Source organism: Lactuca serriola, chromosome 2 (genome assembly GCF_051521515.1).
Source record: "Lactuca serriola cultivar US96UC23 chromosome 2, Lser_US96UC23_V15, whole genome shotgun sequence".
In the NCBI taxonomy this organism is placed as follows: Eukaryota; Viridiplantae; Streptophyta; class Magnoliopsida; order Asterales; family Asteraceae; genus Lactuca; species Lactuca serriola.
Window position 1 is genome coordinate 186493522 of NC_136409.1, and position 22008 is coordinate 186515529.

Consider the following 22008-nt stretch of genomic DNA (forward strand, 5'->3'; position numbering starts at 1 on the left):
TAAGGTAAGAAAATGGCGCGGAAGATCCCGGAAAATCGCATGAGCATCCGGTATCCAGTTCGATTCTATCATTGAAATGCTCAAAACACGTTATAACAAAACCGATTTATTTTAACATTATTTTCTTTTCCTTTTAATTATACACATATTCCATTGTCTAAACTCTAAACTCTAAACTAATATCCATTTGTATTTTTCTATTTTATAATATTCCTACCGATTATATTTTACTTTTATGACTTTCACATACTCATATGGACATTGAATTTTGTCCTTTTCATAATCTCTAAATTAAACAGTAAACACCATTAAATCTTTGATTAATTACAATCCATATATAATAGGAAGCAAATTAATCACAACCACTTTTATACTAGTATTTTAGTAGGTAGTTCCAACTACTCAAGAACGCAAAATTAATTATACCACATATTTCCATAAAATCTGGGAAAAGTAATTGTCTCACCAGTTGCATTTTCTAAAAGCATGCTTAAGATGAGTAAATGTGTTTCGAGTATTGTATGATCTGATCGAAAATATTTACATTAAATAAGATTAAGATTGGAATCCATGTGCTACAAAAACAGCTTAAAATGGAGGAAAACAAAATTGTGTTTGATGATTGATGACATAATTTAGAATGGGGATTTCTTCCCCTTGGCGTTGACATTTGAGAAGAACCCAACTAGGCCTTGCCTGTAAGGTAGATACGATTTCCTCTTTCCGATTTCGCTTTTGGCTCGTTGTTGCACGTAGAACAATTCATGAAACGACGGAGATGATGATTTTGATTTGTTGGCAACGACGGAGACTTCACCGGAACTCCGGTTTTGTTTGGGAATGTCCACCTTTTTATGAGTCAACAACACCATCGGCTCTTTCCCTTCGCTGTTGCTCCGCCGGAGTAAATCTCTAATTCTCCACCGTTTTGATCCCGATCCGGTGGAACTGCTCTTTTTGCATTTGCTAAGAGGCGATGATCCGATATCCATTTTAGGTCTCCACACACAGAACACTCCAGGAGTTTCACCTTCCGATTCGTCCGCTTCTGATGACGACGAAGACGCAGATTCTTCCCGTTCCCGATCGTTCATAAACAATTTCGCCAGAGAATCCGAGCAAGCATCAACGCTTCCGTTTACAGCTTCACTATCTACCTCTTCCTGATTCAATAGATCACGGTTGAAAAGAGGAAAAACCGTCGGGGCTTCGAAAGCGATATCATGGACTGAAATTTCTTCGTCTCCAAGCACGATTGAGAACTCGAAATCCTCTTCTCCAACATCGTGAAATAACTGATTGGTGACTTTGGCAGCGGCGATGGAGGCTAGAGTATCGGAAGAGTAGCAATTAAAGCTAGGACAGAACCCTAGATCATCTATTTGTCCCTGTTGTTGTTGCATTCTTGTGGTTGCAGAAATCCCAAGAAGTGATGAATTGAAATGTATCTCTTTGGAATAGCTGAATGAGAGAGAAGGAATTTGGTAGCAGATTATTTATAAGCAGGGGAACATGAAGAGATGCAATTGGGCCGCGTGGGGTTTAGTACACTAGAAACAAATTCTTTGCTTGCACTTTCTACGGCTTAAAATAGTAACATTTTTTATACAATAAATAATTTCACTCTATTAAATATTCATAGGCTTTCTTCACGTATAAATCCTATCAAATATTTATTATTCAACAAATCTTTTTAATTAATTTAAAAATAAATTAAAGTTATACTGTATGATTATTATGTATAACCTCTTTTATATAAAATACAAATTCTACTTATTGTTAATTACCATATTTGTTAGTATATAATTGTAAAACTATCATGTAGGTGGTTAAACGTTGATTTTGAGTATGATTTTAAATATAACAGTTAAATATAAATGTGTATATAATATGAATGATACAAATCAACTTCAAATCATTTCAATTTTCTTATTGTGCGTCGCTTTCTTTTTTATTAAAGGTGGTGGCTTTAATTAATAAACGTAACTTAAGTCGCACGATTCTTGCAGGCGAAGTTCACACTCACACGTGTGTGCACTTGGTCCGTGTCTGTACCACTATATCCTTATGAACGTAGGCAACAACAAGTCGCTAGTTGCGTCTTTAATTTAAGAGCTCTTCCCACTAACAAGTATACTTTTATTTTTGAGTAAAGTACACTAATGGTCCATGCATTAATTTGTTTTGGTGATGGACATCATGGCGATAAATACAACATAGTTATCAGCGGAGGGTTTTCAATTTAATCTAAATCCTGATGGCATGTATTCGGTTGAATATCGATTCTAGAACACTTGCACCAAATAGTACGGTGATCTGCGGTTTAAAATAAATTCCAATTAAAATCAGATGTTTTATATGGAGATATGCATTAAGGACTCTGGCGTCCAATCCACATTATGTCCATTATGTGGAATTGATCCGGAGTCTAATAGTAATATCACCTCGTTATCAGATGCAAGCTAGCGCAAGAAGCTTGGGTAGTGGATCTCTAATTGATGTGGTATTTCTATGAAGCATTCCTCATTTGTGTCTGAAATCATTGATTTTGTTGCAGCACAGGGTAATTGTCCTAGGAAACGGTTGGTTTTCATCATCATCATCATCTTCTGTTTTTTGGTACATTTGGCTGGCAAAAAAAACAATAAGGTGCTCAAAAAACTTGGTACCCCTCCACTGAAGAACACAGATAACATCATTACACGGTCGTATGTATGGTTTAAACACAAAAATTCATTTGGTTGTGGTAATTGGGTAGATTGATGTGTCTTTCTATTTACTCATCTTAATATGTAATCTTTTTGTAAACTTTACCTTGCCTTGCATTTTACTTATTTGCTAAGCATGAGCCTTTATCAATATATTCGGCACGTCCAAAAAAAAAAAATCAAACATGTAATTGTGACCAAATTATAGGACTATTTTTGTAATTTACTCTTTATTTTTCTAAATTATTTTTATTTTAAAACTTTTTTAATTAAAACTAGGTGTGAAACCCCGCTCCGCGGGGTTCAGTTATGACCATAGTTTTAGTCTTTTGTTTATCGGTTATGACCGTTTTGTTCTCCAATATCGGGCATTTCCGCCCTTTCTACTGTTGGAGATCCATCTGCCTGTTCATATAAAAAAAATAAGTATAATAATCATGAGGACAGCATATTGTTTGGAAAGGGTAAAATGGAAAAAATAGAAAAGGACTTTCATTCATTTGTTTATTATAACATCCTACTTTCATTTCTTCCTCATTTTATTTAAAAATTCTACCAACTATAGCAATGTCATCCAAATAAAAAATATACTGCTATGATCAGGTAGCTTTTTCAAAGTATTAGGCCGTAATAAGAAAATAAAAGAAAGAACAATGTTATAGCCTGATAGAGTTTTTATAGTACAATGCCTTAATAGAGAAATAAAAAAACTACTATTTCTTGCATTCAATCATTTTATGATTTTAAGAAAAAAAATTATGCAACATCAAAGGTATATTAGCATGCCAACACAGTGTACTCCTTTTTGTATAAACAAAGTCTATTTATCTACCTGCTAGCGCATTCAAAAGGTAAAAATAAATGTCGCATATGAAGTGTTCGTATCAAAGTATCTTTGAGTAAATACCATAATAATAATTGAGTACTCAACAAAATACCCATGTCATATACCTGTTTGAACAAAAAAAATCTTAGTAGCAAAATCCAATTATACCATTTGAATGGATGAAACTTGTAATTTTGGCGTTTTGAAAAAAAAAATCTGAAAAAACTTTGACATCAATATGTCAAGGAATTACCTCTACGTAATTATTAAAGTATTTCACTATTTCTTTGCATAAATTCAATCATATCAATATTTGAAACCCTTCCAACATGCCAGATTTAACAGAAAAAGATTCAGCCTTTTGCATGCACAACATCAACAATTGGCTTCCATGCCTTTACCTGTTCCTTTGTCCATATACCGGGTGTTTCTGGATAACTTAAACAGGAAAAAAAATATAGCCTAAATCGTGTCCCCAAAAAGTCCATTAAGTAAAAATAAAAAAGAAAAGTGCATGTTATTTTACATCTTTAAAATTTATTTTTTATTGGAAAAGCTATTTAAATATGAAAATTAGATCTACTGTTGTTATTACAAATACAAATAGTTATAGTGTTGGGGTTGAGATTCACCATAATAGGTTTCTTTGCTTCAAATGACTTTCCTCCAGCCTCAACTTGAGCTCTTTTGAGAACGCGTTCCTTTCTTGCAGCTTTGTCTTCGGGTTTATATTTGAGATGCATCTTCAACAAAGTAGTGGCTACATATCCCAGACACATGAATATCATATAACATCTACAAAAGATCTTGTTTTTGTATGCTCCTTGTAATGTTGACCAACGATATCACCTAACTGTGAAACTGTTTGTGAATGTTAGATATTGAAACTGTCAAAGAGATAAATAGATAGATACATAAGCAAAAAAATGAAAAAATGAGAAAAGAAAATGTCACACCCCCAAACCAGACGGCGGAAACGTCCGGGGTGGAGGACTTCATTTGTAGTATCACAACACATGCTGAATCAAAGTACAAACAACCATTGTATTAAAAAGCATAAGTTTTACATGTGTTCAATCAATGTATATTGACACCAAAATAGTTATAGCAAAATACAGAAGACATGACTCAAAATGGCTCCATCTTCTTAAAAGCTCGTGGAGTACTTGTCTATTGATTCCATGAGAATACAAGTAATTTGAAAAGAGAGTATCAATATAAAGTTGAGTGAGTGCATAAGTATTTATGTTTAAAAGTATGTTTTCTACTCTTTAAATATGTATACTGTTCCAGAAAATCCTATATTTTCTGTTGTACATGAAAAGTAGTTTTAATCCTATAAAACCGTTATGTTTGTAAACCAATTTTTTGTATTTGTATTCCTTTTTAAAACATGTAAAAGTGAGTGTGCCTGGTTCCACCAGCTGTTATTGTAAACTGTAATGTAATAATGTAACTTGTATCTATGTAAACTAGTACTTTGAAAATGTACTCATGTTTAGTTAATTATACACTAACGTATTGTTAATATCTTTTTAATGAGTTATTATAACCATACTATGATTAGATGGCCCGAAACAACGCTTTGTAGGCGTCAAAACTGTTGATAACAATTGTCACTCATGGGTGTGTATGCCCGATTATAGCTAGCAGCCCGAGTGCGGGGTTGTCAATCCCAATATAGATCTACACACACTTGTTTCGATCCCATACTGGAGATTCTGGTTATAATATCAGGACTTTAACTATATTGTTTAAATGAATAAACAACCTGAATCTATTGCCTCATAAAAAGCATATAAACGTTACGTGCATAGCAGTAATGAAACCCCAATCATTCTGCAATAAATGATTGATAGTATGTTCCTTGTTTAGTATACTTGGAATGAATTTGTAACTAGTACACCCTTGTTTAGTTTTGAACCAAATCCTTGTTCTTGTAAACCAATTTACTCCTGTATACTTGACTCGTGAGTTAGTGTTCTTGAATCATAAATTATACCTATTATAATTTATATGTACTATCTGTATTGATACTAACTATTCATGAATGCAACCTCTTGCTCGACATGTTACAAAGGGTAATGAAACTGAATGAAATAACTTTTATATTTATATACATATACAATTATATATAACTAAAATTAAAACGAAATTCAGACAAATAACTGATACTCTAGGCCCACATCCAAACAAGGAAAAGGAAATAAAGTTAGTTATCAGTCCTAAGCCCTTTAAATCTTATATATATATATATATATATATATATATATATATATATATATATATATATATATATATATATATATATATGAATGATTTTTGGTGAAAAATATAAGTTTATAAAACATTTTAAAGAATTGAACATTTTGAAATACTTTTGGTGACTTGATGTCATTTTAACACAATTTGAAACCATTTGAATTTAAGATAATTGAAATCCATTTGTGAAACAATTTGAAACTATTTGTTGGTAACACAAAATCTTTATGTTAGACTTGTATCCCCCCCCCCTAAAACTGTAAAAACTATGAAAATACGGGGGTATGAACTCACCTTTTAAAGGGTGATTCTATTGATGATTTGATATAGGACGTTTATTTCTACAAGTGCAATCCCGTAGCAAAACAAGTCCTATATAGCAATTTGTATAGCATATATGTAACCAATTAGCTAATATAATCATAGGAATGAATGGAAATTGGACTAATTTGTAAGTATAACTTACAAATAGGCGTGTTAGAAGCTAAAATAGAGGTTGTATAGAGTTCTCAGCCATGAGGAGTTCACGACCCATGAGGTGTTCACGGCCCAACAAGGTTTCATGACCCAGCGGGTGTTCTTAATGAATGAAGAACACCTGGAGATTCTAAGCAAGTTTTTAAGAAGATTCAAAGGTTTTTAAATGGATGGTCTTCGTGTTCTTCGCGTGTTCTTCGTGAAAACTAGTGAAATTAGTGGGTTTCAGCCTAGTTTAAGAAGATTGAAGGATCAATATGTCAAGGAATTACCTCTACGTAATTATTAAAGTATTTCACTATTTCTTTGCATAAATTCAATCATATCAATATTTGAAACCCTTCCAACATGCCAGATTTAACAGAAAAAGATTCAGCCTTTTGCATGCACAACATCAACAATTGGCTTCCATGCCTTTACCTGTTCCTTTGTCCATATACCGGGTGTTTCTGGATAACTTAAACAGGAAAAAAAATATAGCCTAAATCGTGTCCCCGAAAAGTCCATTAAGTAAAAATAAAAAAGAAAAGTGCATGTTATTTTACATCTTTAAAATTTATTTTTTATTGGAAAAGCTATTTAAATATGAAAATTAGATCTACTGTTGTTATTACAAATACAAATAGTTATAGTGTTGGGGTTGAGATTCACCATAATAGGTTTCTTTGCTTCAAATGACTTTCCTCCAGCCTCAACTTGAGCTCTTTTGAGAACGCGTTCCTTTCTTGCAGCTTTGTCTTCGGGTTTATATTTGAGATGCATCTTCAACAAAGTAGTGGCTACATATCCCAGACACATGAATATCATATAACATCTACAAAAGATCTTGTTTTTGTATGCTCCTTGTAATGTTGACCAACGATATCACCTAACTGTGAAACTGTTTGTGAATGTTAGATATTGAAACTGTCAAAGAGATAAATAGATAGATACATAAGCAAAAAAATGAAAAAATGAGAAAAGAAAATGTCACACCCCCAAACCAGACGGCGGAAACGTCCGGGGTGGAGGACTTCATTTGTAGTATCACAACACATGCTGAATCAAAGTACAAACAACCATTGTATTAAAAAGCATAAGTTTTACATGTGTTCAATCAATGTATATTGACACCAAAATAGTTATAGCAAAATACAGAAGACATGACTCAAAATGGCTCCATCTTCTTAAAAGCTCGTGGAGTACTTGTCTATTGATTCCATGAGAATACAAGTAATTTGAAAAGAGAGTATCAATATAAAGTTGAGTGAGTGCATAAGTATTTATGTTTAAAAGTATGTTTTCTACTCTTTAAATATGTATACTGTTCCAGAAAATCCTATATTTTCTGTTGTACATGAAAAGTAGTTTTAATCCTATAAAACCGTTATGTTTGTAAACCAATTTTTTGTATTTGTATTCCTTTTTAAAACATGTAAAAGTGAGTGTGCCTGGTTCCACCAGCTGTTATTGTAAACTGTAATGTAATAATGTAACTTGTATCTATGTAAACTAGTACTTTGAAAATGTACTCATGTTTAGTTAATTATACACTAACGTATTGTTAATATCTTTTTAATGAGTTATTATAACCATACTATGATTAGATGGCCCGAAACAACGCTTTGTAGGCGTCAAAACTGTTGATAACAATTGTCACTCATGGGTGTGTATGCCCGATTATAGCTAGCAGCCCGAGTGCGGGGTTGTCAATCCCAATATAGATCTACACACACTTGTTTCGATCCCATACTGGAGATTCTGGTTATAATATCAGGACTTTAACTATATTGTTTAAATGAATAAACAACCTGAATCTATTGCCTCATAAAAAGCATATAAACGTTACGTGCATAGCAGTAATGAAACCCCAATCATTCTGCAATAAATGATTGATAGTATGTTCCTTGTTTAGTATACTTGGAATGAATTTGTAACTAGTACACCCTTGTTTAGTTTTGAACCAAATCCTTGTTCTTGTAAACCAATTTACTCCTGTATACTTGACTCGTGAGTTAGTGTTCTTGAATCATAAATTATACCTATTATAATTTATATGTACTATCTGTATTGATACTAACTATTCATGAATGCAACCTCTTGCTCGACATGTTACAAAGGGTAATGAAACTGAATGAAATAACTTTTATATTTATATACATATACAATTATATATAACTAAAATTAAAACGAAATTCAGACAAATAACTGATACTCTAGGCCCACATCCAAACAAGGAAAAGGAAATAAAGTTAGTTATCAGTCCTAAGCCCTTTAAATCTTATATATATATATATATATATATATATATATATATATATATATATATATATATATATATGAATGATTTTTGGTGAAAAATATAAGTTTATAAAACATTTTAAAGAATTGAACATTTTGAAATACTTTTGGTGACTTGATGTCATTTTAACACAATTTGAAACCATTTGAATTTAAGATAATTGAAATCCATTTGTGAAACAATTTGAAACTATTTGTTGGTAACACAAAATCTTTATGTTAGACTTGTATCCCCCCCCCCCCTAAAACTGTAAAAACTATGAAAATACGGGGGTATGAACTCACCTTTTAAAGGGTGATTCTATTGATGATTTGATATAGGACGTTTATTTCTACAAGTGCAATCCCGTAGCAAAACAAGTCCTATATAGCAATTTGTATAGCATATATGTAACCAATTAGCTAATATAATCATAGGAATGAATGGAAATTGGACTAATTTGTAAGTATAACTTACAAATAGGCGTGTTAGAAGCTAAAATAGAGGTTGTATAGAGTTCTCAGCCATGAGGAGTTCACGACCCATGAGGTGTTCACGGCCCAACAAGGTTTCATGACCCAGCGGGTGTTCTTAATGAATGAAGAACACCTGGAGATTCTAAGCAAGTTTTTAAGAAGATTCAAAGGTTTTTAAATGGATGGTCTTCGTGTTCTTCGCGTGTTCTTCGTGAAAACTAGTGAAATTAGTGGGTTTCAGCCTAGTTTAAGAAGATTGAAGGATCAATATGTCAAGGAATTACCTCTACGTAATTATTAAAGTATTTCACTATTTCTTTGCATAAATTCAATCATATCAATATTTGAAACCCTTCCAACATGCCAGATTTAACAGAAAAAGATTCAGCCTTTTGCATGCACAACATCAACAATTGGCTTCCATGCCTTTACCTGTTCCTTTGTCCATATACCGGGTGTTTCTGGATAACTTAAACAGGAAAAAAAATATAGCCTAAATCGTGTCCCCAAAAAGTCCATTAAGTAAAAATAAAAAAGAAAAGTGCATGTTATTTTACATCTTTAAAATTTATTTTTTATTGGAAAAGCTATTTAAATATGAAAATTAGATCTACTGTTGTTATTACAAATACAAATAGTTATAGTGTTGGGGTTGAGATTCACCATAATAGGTTTCTTTGCTTCAAATGACTTTCCTCCAGCCTCAACTTGAGCTCTTTTGAGAACGCGTTCCTTTCTTGCAGCTTTGTCTTCGGGTTTATATTTGAGATGCATCTTCAACAAAGTAGTGGCTACATATCCCAGACACATGAATATCATATAACATCTACAAAAGATCTTGTTTTTGTATGCTCCTTGTAATGTTGACCAACGATATCACCTAACTGTGAAACTGTTTGTGAATGTTAGATATTGAAACTGTCAAAGAGATAAATAGATAGATACATAAGCAAAAAAATGAAAAAATGAGAAAAGAAAATGTCACACCCCCAAACCAGACGGCGGAAACGTCCGGGGTGGAGGACTTCATTTGTAGTATCACAACACATGCTGAATCAAAGTACAAACAACCATTGTATTAAAAAGCATAAGTTTTACATGTGTTCAATCAATGTATATTGACACCAAAATAGTTATAGCAAAATACAGAAGACATGACTCAAAATGGCTCCATCTTCTTAAAAGCTCGTGGAGTACTTGTCTATTGATTCCATGAGAATACAAGTAATTTGAAAAGAGAGTATCAATATAAAGTTGAGTGAGTGCATAAGTATTTATGTTTAAAAGTATGTTTTCTACTCTTTAAATATGTATACTGTTCCAGAAAATCCTATATTTTCTGTTGTACATGAAAAGTAGTTTTAATCCTATAAAACCGTTATGTTTGTAAACCAATTTTTTGTATTTGTATTCCTTTTTAAAACATGTAAAAGTGAGTGTGCCTGGTTCCACCAGCTGTTATTGTAAACTGTAATGTAATAATGTAACTTGTATCTATGTAAACTAGTACTTTGAAAATGTACTCATGTTTAGTTAATTATACACTAACGTATTGTTAATATCTTTTTAATGAGTTATTATAACCATACTATGATTAGATGGCCCGAAACAACGCTTTGTAGGCGTCAAAACTGTTGATAACAATTGTCACTCATGGGTGTGTATGCCCGATTATAGCTAGCAGCCCGAGTGCGGGGTTGTCAATCCCAATATAGATCTACACACACTTGTTTCGATCCCATACTGGAGATTCTGGTTATAATATCAGGACTTTAACTATATTGTTTAAATGAATAAACAACCTGAATCTATTGCCTCATAAAAAGCATATAAACGTTACGTGCATAGCAGTAATGAAACCCCAATCATTCTGCAATAAATGATTGATAGTATGTTCCTTGTTTAGTATACTTGGAATGAATTTGTAACTAGTACACCCTTGTTTAGTTTTGAACCAAATCCTTGTTCTTGTAAACCAATTTACTCCTGTATACTTGACTCGTGAGTTAGTGTTCTTGAATCATAAATTATACCTATTATAATTTATATGTACTATCTGTATTGATACTAACTATTCATGAATGCAACCTCTTGCTCGACATGTTACAAAGGGTAATGAAACTGAATGAAATAACTTTTATATTTATATACATATACAATTATATATAACTAAAATTAAAACGAAATTCAGACAAATAACTGATACTCTAGGCCCACATCCAAACAAGGAAAAGGAAATAAAGTTAGTTATCAGTCCTAAGCCCTTTAAATCTTATATATATATATATATATATATATATATATATATATATATATATATATATATATATATATATATATATATATATATATATATATATATATATATATATATATATATATATATATATGAATGATTTTTGGTGAAAAATATAAGTTTATAAAACATTTTAAAGAATTGAACATTTTGAAATACTTTTGGTGACTTGATGTCATTTTAACACAATTTGAAACCATTTGAATTTAAGATAATTGAAATCCATTTGTGAAACAATTTGAAACTATTTGTTGGTAACACAAAATCTTTATGTTAGACTTGTACCCCCCCCCCCCCCTAAAACTGTAAAAACTATGAAAATACGGGGGTATGAACTCACCTTTTAAAGGGTGATTCTATTGATGATTTGATATAGGACGTTTATTTCTACAAGTGCAATCCCGTAGCAAAACAAGTCCTATATAGCAATTTGTATAGCATATATGTAACCAATTAGCTAATATAATCATAGGAATGAATGGAAATTGGACTAATTTGTAAGTATAACTTACAAATAGGCGTGTTAGAAGCTAAAATAGAGGTTGTATAGAGTTCCCAGCCATGAGGAGTTCACGACCCATGAGGTGTTCATGGCCCAACAAGGTTTCATGACCCAGCGGGCGTTCTTAATGAATGAAGAACACCTGGAGATTCTAAGCAAGTTTTTAAGAAGATTCAAAGGTTTTTAAATGGATGGTCTTCGTGTTCTTCGCGTGTTCTTCGTGAAAACTAGTGAAATTAGTGGGTTTCAGCCTAGTTTAAGAAGATTGAAGGATGTTCTTGAAGTGTTAATAAGATCAAGAATTGATACCTATTAGATCTTATGAAGAACTACTGATTATCACTTGAACATGATGAGAAAAGATGAATTTTACATGTTCTTGAGGAGAAAGGTTGTTCTTGGCTGATGCTACTTGAGAGAAAATGGTTGGAAATGTGTTTGAAAGTGTAGAAATTAGCTAAAAGTCGGCTGAAATCTATATATATATATATATATATATATATATATATATATATATATATATATATATATATATATATGCGATGGTTCATGGTCCGAAGGGTTCATGACCGTGAACTTGTTTGCGGTCCGAAGAAGGTTGTGGCTGAGAAGCATTCTCGGTCCGAGGTTCTCGGTCCTGTTCACGACCGCGAGGCTACTGTCCGAAGGGATAGAAAGAATGATTTTCGGACTTCTTGATTTCACCTCATAAACATATAACACCTTGAATATAAGGTGTAAATACTTATAAAACATTATTCTAACTCATTTAAGATAGAATAAGATTTAAATTGATTTAGTTGACTAAAGTTTGACTTTGGTTGACTAGGGTTGACTTTACAAGTAGAAAATAATGGTATGTTACAGAAAACCTTTTTGAGTTCATCAAATTTGGGTACATATTCGCCTTTAGTCTGCTGTGTGGAGGGTATTTTGGTCATTGTGGTGACTTAGAAATGTTGTATGGCTTCTATGTATGAAGCATGCATTTATTTATATTGCTATATCCTTTTGGATCTGCATCAAGGTTCGTGGAGGGTATTATAGTCCTTTTGGTCCTTAAGGTTGCTTATCTCTACCGTCATCATGGCAACAATAGCAATTACAACCTGCAAAAAACAGTGAATACTTTCATTACTTTGTTTTTATAGCATTTTTATTAAGTAGAATGCATTAATAAGAAAGAAAGTGAAAGTAGACAACTATAAAGCTAAATAAACCAAATTCGCTCATAGCTTTTCAGTTTTCATAGGTTGTAAAATTAGTGATTTTAGATGTAATTTGATTAATTTCGTGTTCCTTGTCATATTTGGTAATAATCAATCATATGGTGTGTCATGTTTTAAATAAGCAGAAGAGTCGAAGGTACAATTCTATAATTGCAGTTTTTTTAAATCAAATATGATAAATAAAAAACATACATTTTCCATGACATGGCAGAATGTCCAAAAAAGATATTGAAGCTTGCACATTGTGTGCCGAAGTTATTAGGTGCTCGCCCGGGTTGTTTACTTACTAAGGAAGTGCTTTCTGCATCATCCTTCTTCCTCAGCAATATGAGCTCAAAGATGTACTCGTAAGAGCACCTTTTAGAGATCATTAGTTGTGAAATCACATTTTCTATGTCTTGACCAGGGAATGTATGATATCTTTAAAGATAATGAGCCTGAGACTTCTACACCCTGCCAAAACAAAAAAAGAAATCTTATTTTTCGGTTGGTAAAAGAAAGAAAATTGTTGTTTCTTGCAAGCAACCTTAAACACTCCTACATTGTTGGCATACCATTATGATCAAATGTGGTCAATGAAGGCCTGACCCAATAACAACATTCATGCAGCCAGAATTCTCTTAGCATGCACCTAAAAATGATAGCATTCAATAATTATTTGATGAATAAAAATTAAAAAAAAACAAAAAGAAGACAAATTCAACTTTACAACTTGTATTCGTCAACCTAAGATTTCTATTTTCATTAGTGTTTCTACATGGAATACGACCTTCTAAATAAAAATTGATGAATAGTCAGGAGAATAACCTAGTTTTTACCAAGAATAAGGAAATCGTGATAACAGGTAAATGGTCAGTAATAAAAACCAAAGTAAAAATTTATTACCACGGAAAAGGAGCACAAGGAAGAAGATGATGGCAAATAAACTTCTATTTAATGATAATGAATCCTTTCAAGCATTCTTTTGTGTGGGTGCATTCATCCGTTAATTACATTTTTTTGCAACTTCTGTTCCTTGGATGTGCATAGCAAGACCAATATTAACCTTAAGATGAAAAAACTATCTTTGATTGAGCAAACGTTCAGGTGTTAGAATTGGACTATTTTGACAATAATTATTCAACAGAAGTACTAAAATAATCTTTTACATGTTGTCGGGCTCTTCAATTCTCCATGTCTCTCAACGTATTTGGCATCCCCTAGCTGCAAAAGTTGGAAAATTGAGTCTGACATTTTATCAAACACTTGGTGGGCGATGCTTATGTCATTTTAGAAAAACATAATGATTTCAAGAAAAACACATCCAAAAGCGAGAAGGTCGATAAGCCTTTGACATTTCACTACAGTCCTGTTAAAATCAATAACCAAAATATTGTCAATCTTACCAAAAAACCTATTTCCCCTTTGATCTGTGTTGGGTACATCTATCTTGATTGGAGATCCAGTTGTGTATCCTGTATTTAGTGCAACACAATTAGGTCATTAGCGATATCTTCTAAATGAAGATAAAGTTTATAGAACGTGATGATATTAAGGGGTAGAGATATTTACTACAAACTAACCATCAACTAATCCTGAAAATATGGTGCATGTGTCTGTTTCTTTTCTAGGAGAACATCCATCAATAATACAACCAACACCTCCACCATGGGATTCACCATTTGTTGTAAGACAAAAGTAATTTCCATATGTACTTCTAGATGCATGTATCTCTATATAACAAAAGCCTTCGTCAAAGCTTCATCCTCTTGTGAACTCTGACACATGGGCTCTCTACATCATTCAGATCTCGGGTCTGCAAACCTCCAGCTACCTTATCGTCACATCCACACCTTCAATTTCCCAATTAAATGCAGGAGTGAAGCGGTTGGTTATACAGAGCGTCCGATTGATCGGTCATATCTTCATAAGAAATTAGAATGAAATCGATTTAAGGTATTAGGAAATTGATTGGATACTTGAGAAGGAGAAGGCGATGGCGGTTTCTTCTATGGATGTCACCAGAGCTGGAGCTAAACTGGAGCGGAAGGGCTTGCGGTCAGGTGGCCATTATAGCCATGAACGATGGTGGTGTGGCAAAGGTCTTTAAAGAAGACAGACTTCGAGCGGAAGACCTTAGGGAAAGAAATTAGTGTTCCAAGTGGAGGTGGGGTGGGGAAAGTCGTCGCTTGGAAGAGCATCAGAGTGTGGAACAAAGTGGAAGGAAAAAGTCCATTAATGGAGGCGGTGGATCGTGCGAATCCACCCAAAAACGTATGGAGATGGATCGAATCGAGTCAGTGATGGGATTGTAGCTAAGATAAACATGAAATACACTAACACAAATCCGATGATGAACAACACATGTCAAAAGATTGCATATAATTACATAAAATACCCGCATACAAAAACCAAGCCGAAACTGTAATGAAATCCATAAACAGAGGGTCATTTTTGCCAACCCCTTAGGAAGTTCACTGTTCCTAAGGGGTGCACAACTTTAATATATATATATATATATATATATATATATATATATATATATATATATATATATATATATATATATATATATAAATTATCTATTAGTGGATAAAAATTTTAAATTTTATATTATCTTATAAATAAGATTATTCATATCCTAATTACGAGTTAATCTATTATTCTAAATAAAGTAGATGTTAGAAAATTAGGAAGTTGAATTTTATTTATAAAGATATATAATAGATTTATCTTATCTTTATTGTTTGTTTTGTGTTAGTCATTTAATCATCGCTTGGGTATCAGTTGTTATCATCCCTTGGGTATCAGTTGGGCTTCTAGACACTAAAAACCTCATGTACATGAAATCGACAAGGTGATGGGTATGGTGCAATGAATGGCATAGCCAATCTACGTGATTGTAGTGATATGGAGATTAAACACATACATTGATAGATCTAAGAACTCGAGCTCTTGCAACAAGAACCTTAATTGGAACCAAGCGTTTGGAACGACGGCTATGAGGTCAATCCTTTTGTCACACCGAGATGAGATCACCACGAATGAAAATACTACAATGATCAATTGAGGAACATTGGTCTGAAGGTTAAGATTCTAGAATTTATAGACATGCTCACCCTGATAACTATTGTTTAGAAGTATATTCCCTATTTTGTCTATATTTGAACCAATCTTCCGAGGCAAACGAGGATGAATACAAACTCAGTTCATTTTGTGACACCAAATCCATCTATGATACGTATTCCATCTTTGACATTGATGATGAATGTAAATTTGTTAAAGAATAAGGTTGTTGATGGAAATCAAATATCATCTTCTAAAGTCTGTCATCACAAATCCATGCGATTATGATGTACATGATGAGTGTAACATCCTAAAATTTAAGACTAGGTTGTTAAATTAATAAAGTGATAAATGAAATACATATATATATATATATATATATATATATATATATATATATATATATCATCAAGGATTAATCATATCGTTAGTGGTATGAAGTTTAGAAAGCTATAAATGAAAATAATAACATTCTAAAAGTTAAAGGACTAAAAGTGTTAAGTTGGCAAAGTAACTTGACCAAAAAGTCGACTCGGTTAATGAAAGGGGTCATAAAATTTAAATAATGGACGGGGAAGGACTTATTTTTTCAAAACTTAAGTTCAAATCATAAATACTGAAGTTTGATGGGTTTTAGCCAAAACAAGGAAAGTTGAAGGACTAAATGTGATAAATTCGAAATTAAGAAGGCATCCTCTTCATATCATCCAAATGAGAACGAAGGGAGGAGAATGGAAGAGGTTATATGGTGATTCAATATCAATAGAAACCCTATGGTCAAGCCTTCTTGGTTCAACTGGTGCAAGTTGTGAAGAAATCAAGTGGTTCAAGGTATAATTTCTCATCCTTTTCACCTTGAATTCGAGTTTGATAAGTGGGTTAAACCCCAATGGCGATTTTTACGTGATTCAATTATTAGGGTTTTGGTTTCTAACTTCCCTTGAGTGGTTTCCATGGTTCTAATCGCAAATGAACCATCCCATTGATGAATTTGATGATTTTGGTAAAAAGTTCCATGAACCCTCGAAATATAATGTGTGGATATTGAAATTGATGATGAAATTGGTGTGTATTCTATGACCTAGATGATGTTTGATGACAATGAATCTGATTGGAATACTCAAACATATATATGATGGTAGAATTATGTAAAATCTTGGATTGAAATGGAGTTGAGGACAATATGATGAAACCAATGGAATCCTTTTTAGTTTAGAAATTAATGAGTAAAGGAAGTTCATAATCATGAATGGATACTGTTGGAATAATTTGAATTCAAATCATAAGATGTTGGTTGATTCATATATTGATATATGGAATAATTGACCATAAGGGTATTTTGGGAAATCTAGGGATAACTACATGATGATTGACATATTGGAAGTGAATGACATTCATAAACATGAATTTACACAATAGATATGTTACTGGAACATTAACATGAAGAGATTCTAGTTAATTTCTAGCTCTAGTGATTGTTTTAACTTAAAGAGCAAAATAGAAAAGTTGGAACGAAATTGGACATTCCATAACTCCATTAAGGAACTAACATAAGACTTGTATAATGTTAAGAACTTGACAACACTCAATGATGTATTAGATGATTTGGGAATACTTAATATTGGTTAAAGATTATTCTTGAGCAACTTGAGCTCTTAACCCTTTCATTTGAGTGTTTGTACGCATTATGAACTTAACATTTTGATAAAGGTGTTAATGATTAAGTCACCATGAAGATAGGGAATAAATGTGTATTTGAGAAGTTGATAACCTTTATTTGTCCTTAATAACCACTTGGTAAAGTTTGGTGGCCATTGGAGGTCTATAGAACAAGTTATAAAGCTTTTAGCAAAATTTTGCACAAAATGGTGACCTGCAGTTTTGACACGGGGGCGTGTTAGTCATGACATAAGGGCGTGTCCTTTTGACACGGGTCGTGTCGAAGGTTCTGTTAAGTGTACGGTTTTCATGAAAAACCTAGTAAACGACCATCGATTGTCCTAAAACTTTATTTATAAGCTAATAGGAGGTAAATAAGCTTATGGGGAATATCTAAATGTTAAAAATACATGAAGGGTAATTTGGTCATTTATAATGACGTATGTCCATCCATGTTATATAGGTGGTGATTGAGAGTGTTACTCTAAAGAAAGAAACTAGAAGATGACTAGCTAGCCTTCTTGTGATTAATGTGAGTACCTGTTGGCACTTTCTCACTTTGGGGTACATGGCAAAATGAATTTTTGATAATGAAATGCAATGCTTTGATAAATGAAATATTTTTGAAATAAAAGTGTTAAATGTTTTTGACAAGAATGCCTTGAAAGTAAGAACACTTTGAAAGTAAAGAATGTTTTGAAAGAAAAATGTTTTGATAATGTGTTCGAAATGAGTATTTTGATATTGACATATGAAAAATGAAAATCATGAAAAGTAATGACAAGAAATGGAAAGTAATGAAAAGAATTGGAAAGTAATGAAATGAAAACTGCCCGGTTCATGATACCTCATAAGAGACACTAGAGGAATCTATCGGGGTAGTGCGTCCCCTTCGCGAGATAGATTTCCTAATGGAAATGATACTTTGGTGGATTGATTTGTTCTTTCCACCTTGGTCTAGGCTTGGGAGTGGTTCCTTTATTGGACGTAGACTCTAAGTATAAAAATGACAACTATTTAATACCGGAATTAGCCCTTAATGATAAAAGAGAATGAAATGTGGAAAGATGTATTTTGAAACGCAATGAAAAGAAATGAAATGATGTTTACGATGCGTATGAAAAGATTTTTCTTGAAAATGCTGGAAAATATTTTATTGTCTAAAACTATGTTTTGCAAAGATGAAATATTTTTGATGAAAATATGATAAATGTTTTGAGTCGTAAACCCACGTAGCTGACGAGACATATTGTCTTATGTATTTTTTTAATTCCTTGTATCTCAGGTTACAGTTAAGGAGAGAGGATTATAGATGAAAGTTAGAAGTCAAGAAATACAGAATTGAGTGGAACTTGTTAAGTTCCTTATTAATTGTATTGATGTAATTCTTATTTGTTTGCTATGGTTTTAATGATGCCTAATGGTAACACCCAATGATTTAATTATAAATGTTTTTGTGGGGCCAAGTTTTTTGTTAAATGTGGGTTAATACCCGAATGATTTTGTTTAAACCATGACATTTTAAAGTTTGAAAAAGTTTGAAAATTTTTGGGTGTTACAGTTTGGTATCAGAGCCATAGTTCAAGCGAATAAGGATTGGATCATTCCACTCCTAGGCTTAGAATTTGGTTATGGAAAGTGTGAATGAGTCATAGGATTGATATGCCTTAAGTTAGATAGAATCTTATTCAACTTGTAGAATGCTACATTGAGTACTCCTAAAGTGAGAAATGGAAGTAGGACTAGTGAATGGACGGTCTAAACCAATGGATCAAAATCTCCTAAGTGGTGAAGTCATGGTCGGTTATGTATGATGTGGGTATAATAGTATAGGGTCCGTACTATTATAAACACATTATACATACATGAACTTGGTGGGAAAATGAAGGGGTTTTGTGACATGTGGTAAGGATTCGGGTGAGTTAGGGTCTTAATGAAGATGTGCCTTGTATCAAATAAGATTCATGAAGGAGTTTAGAGCATGATTAATGGATAATGGGAAATTTTGACATCTTCGACTTTTCTGTCAAAGTTAAATAACTAGTATAAAATGAAAATTACTTGGTGTACATTTGATATATTTTTGAAATTGAGTTTGTATCCATCAAGTACTATTGGTAGTGACTTAGAAATACCAAGGAATGAAATGAATTGAGATATTTAATTGTTAACAATCAAGTAGGTAAAAAAGGACATAGTTGACAATTGGTAAAAGTCTAAAATGGGATAAGAATTGGAACTACATAGTTATGATTAAGAAACTAGTTGAAGTTGCTAATTTGGGAAAAGTTTATGCTACTACATAAGAGTGATAACTTCAAATTACAAACAAGTTGACTGAGAAAAAGATGGAACGGGACCATAAATTTCATCTTTAGTTGAAAGTAAATACCTAGATGCGATTGACGATACTGGAAGGCGATTCAATGACCTAATGGAGAAATTGTGATATTGTGATGAAAGCAAGATAACACACGAAAGTTTGACCGAGACATCTTGGGAAGGAGCACGATATTGTTGATTTAGTAAGATCTTTTGAGATCCTAAGGAGTTGGTGACTATATGACAAAATTATCAATTGTCAAATGTAATGGTAGCTATAGAAGAAGGGTGACCTTGTGACACCATGACACTAGTAAAAGACGAGAGATGATACATTAAGCTAATGCACTACACTTGAAAGTGAAGTCATTACAGGGAAAGAAGAATATTGAAAGACACCTGAAGGTATTTCTCGAGCCTAGAAGTAACAATGATAAGTACATAAGAGTACCTTACCCTGGAGTACTAAACTACTATGATGAACAGTTTAATGGGAGGAACTTTGTACGCTCTACTTACAAGTTCTGAGTTTGTGATAAAAAGTTAAGTTTTCGCGGAGAACATGATAAGGGAGTTAGAAGGAATAAAGCTTCAAGATGTGATAACTAGATGATAAGTGTGACAACCTGAAATTTCCATTCTGAACAAACCACACCAAGCCAATAGAAGTAGAGCAGTTACAGTGAAAATTCATATTTCAAGTGTAAGTTTGGCAGTTTTCAGGATTTTACACCTAAGGAAATATTAGGAGAGTGGATCCACTAAGGTTGTGTGCAACACTGTAATTCCAATACTCTAGGACATTAGAATTCATTCCGAGAATAGAAATATTTTATGCCAAAAATCTCAGGACTATAAATAGAATTATGAACCAAATTGGTTCATTAGTTGAATTCCAATTATAGAAAAGCCAAATTCTCTGTCACGGATCTTCGGGTTTTTATCCCAAATCGTGAGTATACTTCTCTAGTTGTTTTATAATACATGTTATAAGCTTAATAACATAGATTACATGCCAAATATGTGAGATCCGGGAGTTTACCGCCCAAGAACGTTCTTGGGGAGTAAACTCCATTTTAAGGTCCTAAAGGGTTCCAATGACCCTCAAAGCTTTAGAACTCGAACTAGGGGCCTCCAATTCATGCCTTATACCACAAAACAATTAGGAATCATGGCTAGAAGGGAGTTTACGGCCAAGGAGCTTCTTAGGCCGTAAACTCTAAGTTTTAAGTGCCAAAATGCTTTGAAACACTTCCTAAGGCTTAGATTAAATTAGGACAAGTACCCTAAAGTGTTTATAGCCTAGCAAACATAAGAAATCACAAGGAAAAAGGAGTTTACGGCCAAAACAAACTCTTGGGCCGTAAACACCTAAAAAGGGGTCAAATGACACCCTAAATCCTTCCTTAAGCCAAGAGACCAATTTGAGCATGTACCTAAATGAGTTATGGACTAGTTAAAACACTTAGAACTCCGTGAGTGAGGGAGTTTACGGCCCAAAAGGTTCCAGGGCCGTAAAATCCATAAAATGGTGCCAAATGTGCCATAAACTCTTCTAAAGCCAAGTACCAAAGCCTAGTTTAGTTCCTAGAAATGTTTGAGACTTGAAAACACCATAAAAACCCTCCCAAGGGGGTTTACAGCCGTAAACTCCAAGGGAATGTGGTCTCTGGGCCGTAAACTCCCCAAAGGAGTCAAAATGGTACCCAAACACTTGTATAGCCTTGAAACAATTCACCACTAGAGTTGTAATAATTCTAAGCACCATTTCAAGCCTTGGTTGAGAGTTTACGGCTAGGAGTTTACTCCCCTGGGCCGTAAACTCCAATGAATATGGTCATTAGACCTTAAACTCCCATTTGGGGCATTGCACTCCTTTGTTGCAACCCATTAGCCTCCTAGCACTTGACCAAAAGTGTTTTCCTCGCGTTTAAATGTTTATACTT

General features: G+C 33.1%; 1 protein-coding gene across 1 annotated transcript; it reads right to left on the minus strand.

The window, feature by feature from the left end:
* Nucleotides 1–635: 635 nt before the first annotated feature.
* LOC145089858 (uncharacterized) lies at nucleotides 636–1403 on the minus strand. The gene has a single exon (XM_079028249.1). The coding sequence runs from the start codon at nucleotides 1401–1403 to the stop codon at nucleotides 636–638; it is 768 nt and encodes a 255-aa protein (XP_078884375.1).
* Nucleotides 1404–22008: the final 20605 nt, after the last annotated feature.

Bases quoted from the DNA above. Each gene is read 5' to 3' on its own strand.
- LOC145089858 (XM_079028249.1), bottom strand. From the start codon at position 1,403: ATGCAACAACAACAGGGACAAATAGATGATCTAGGGTTCTGTCCTAGC.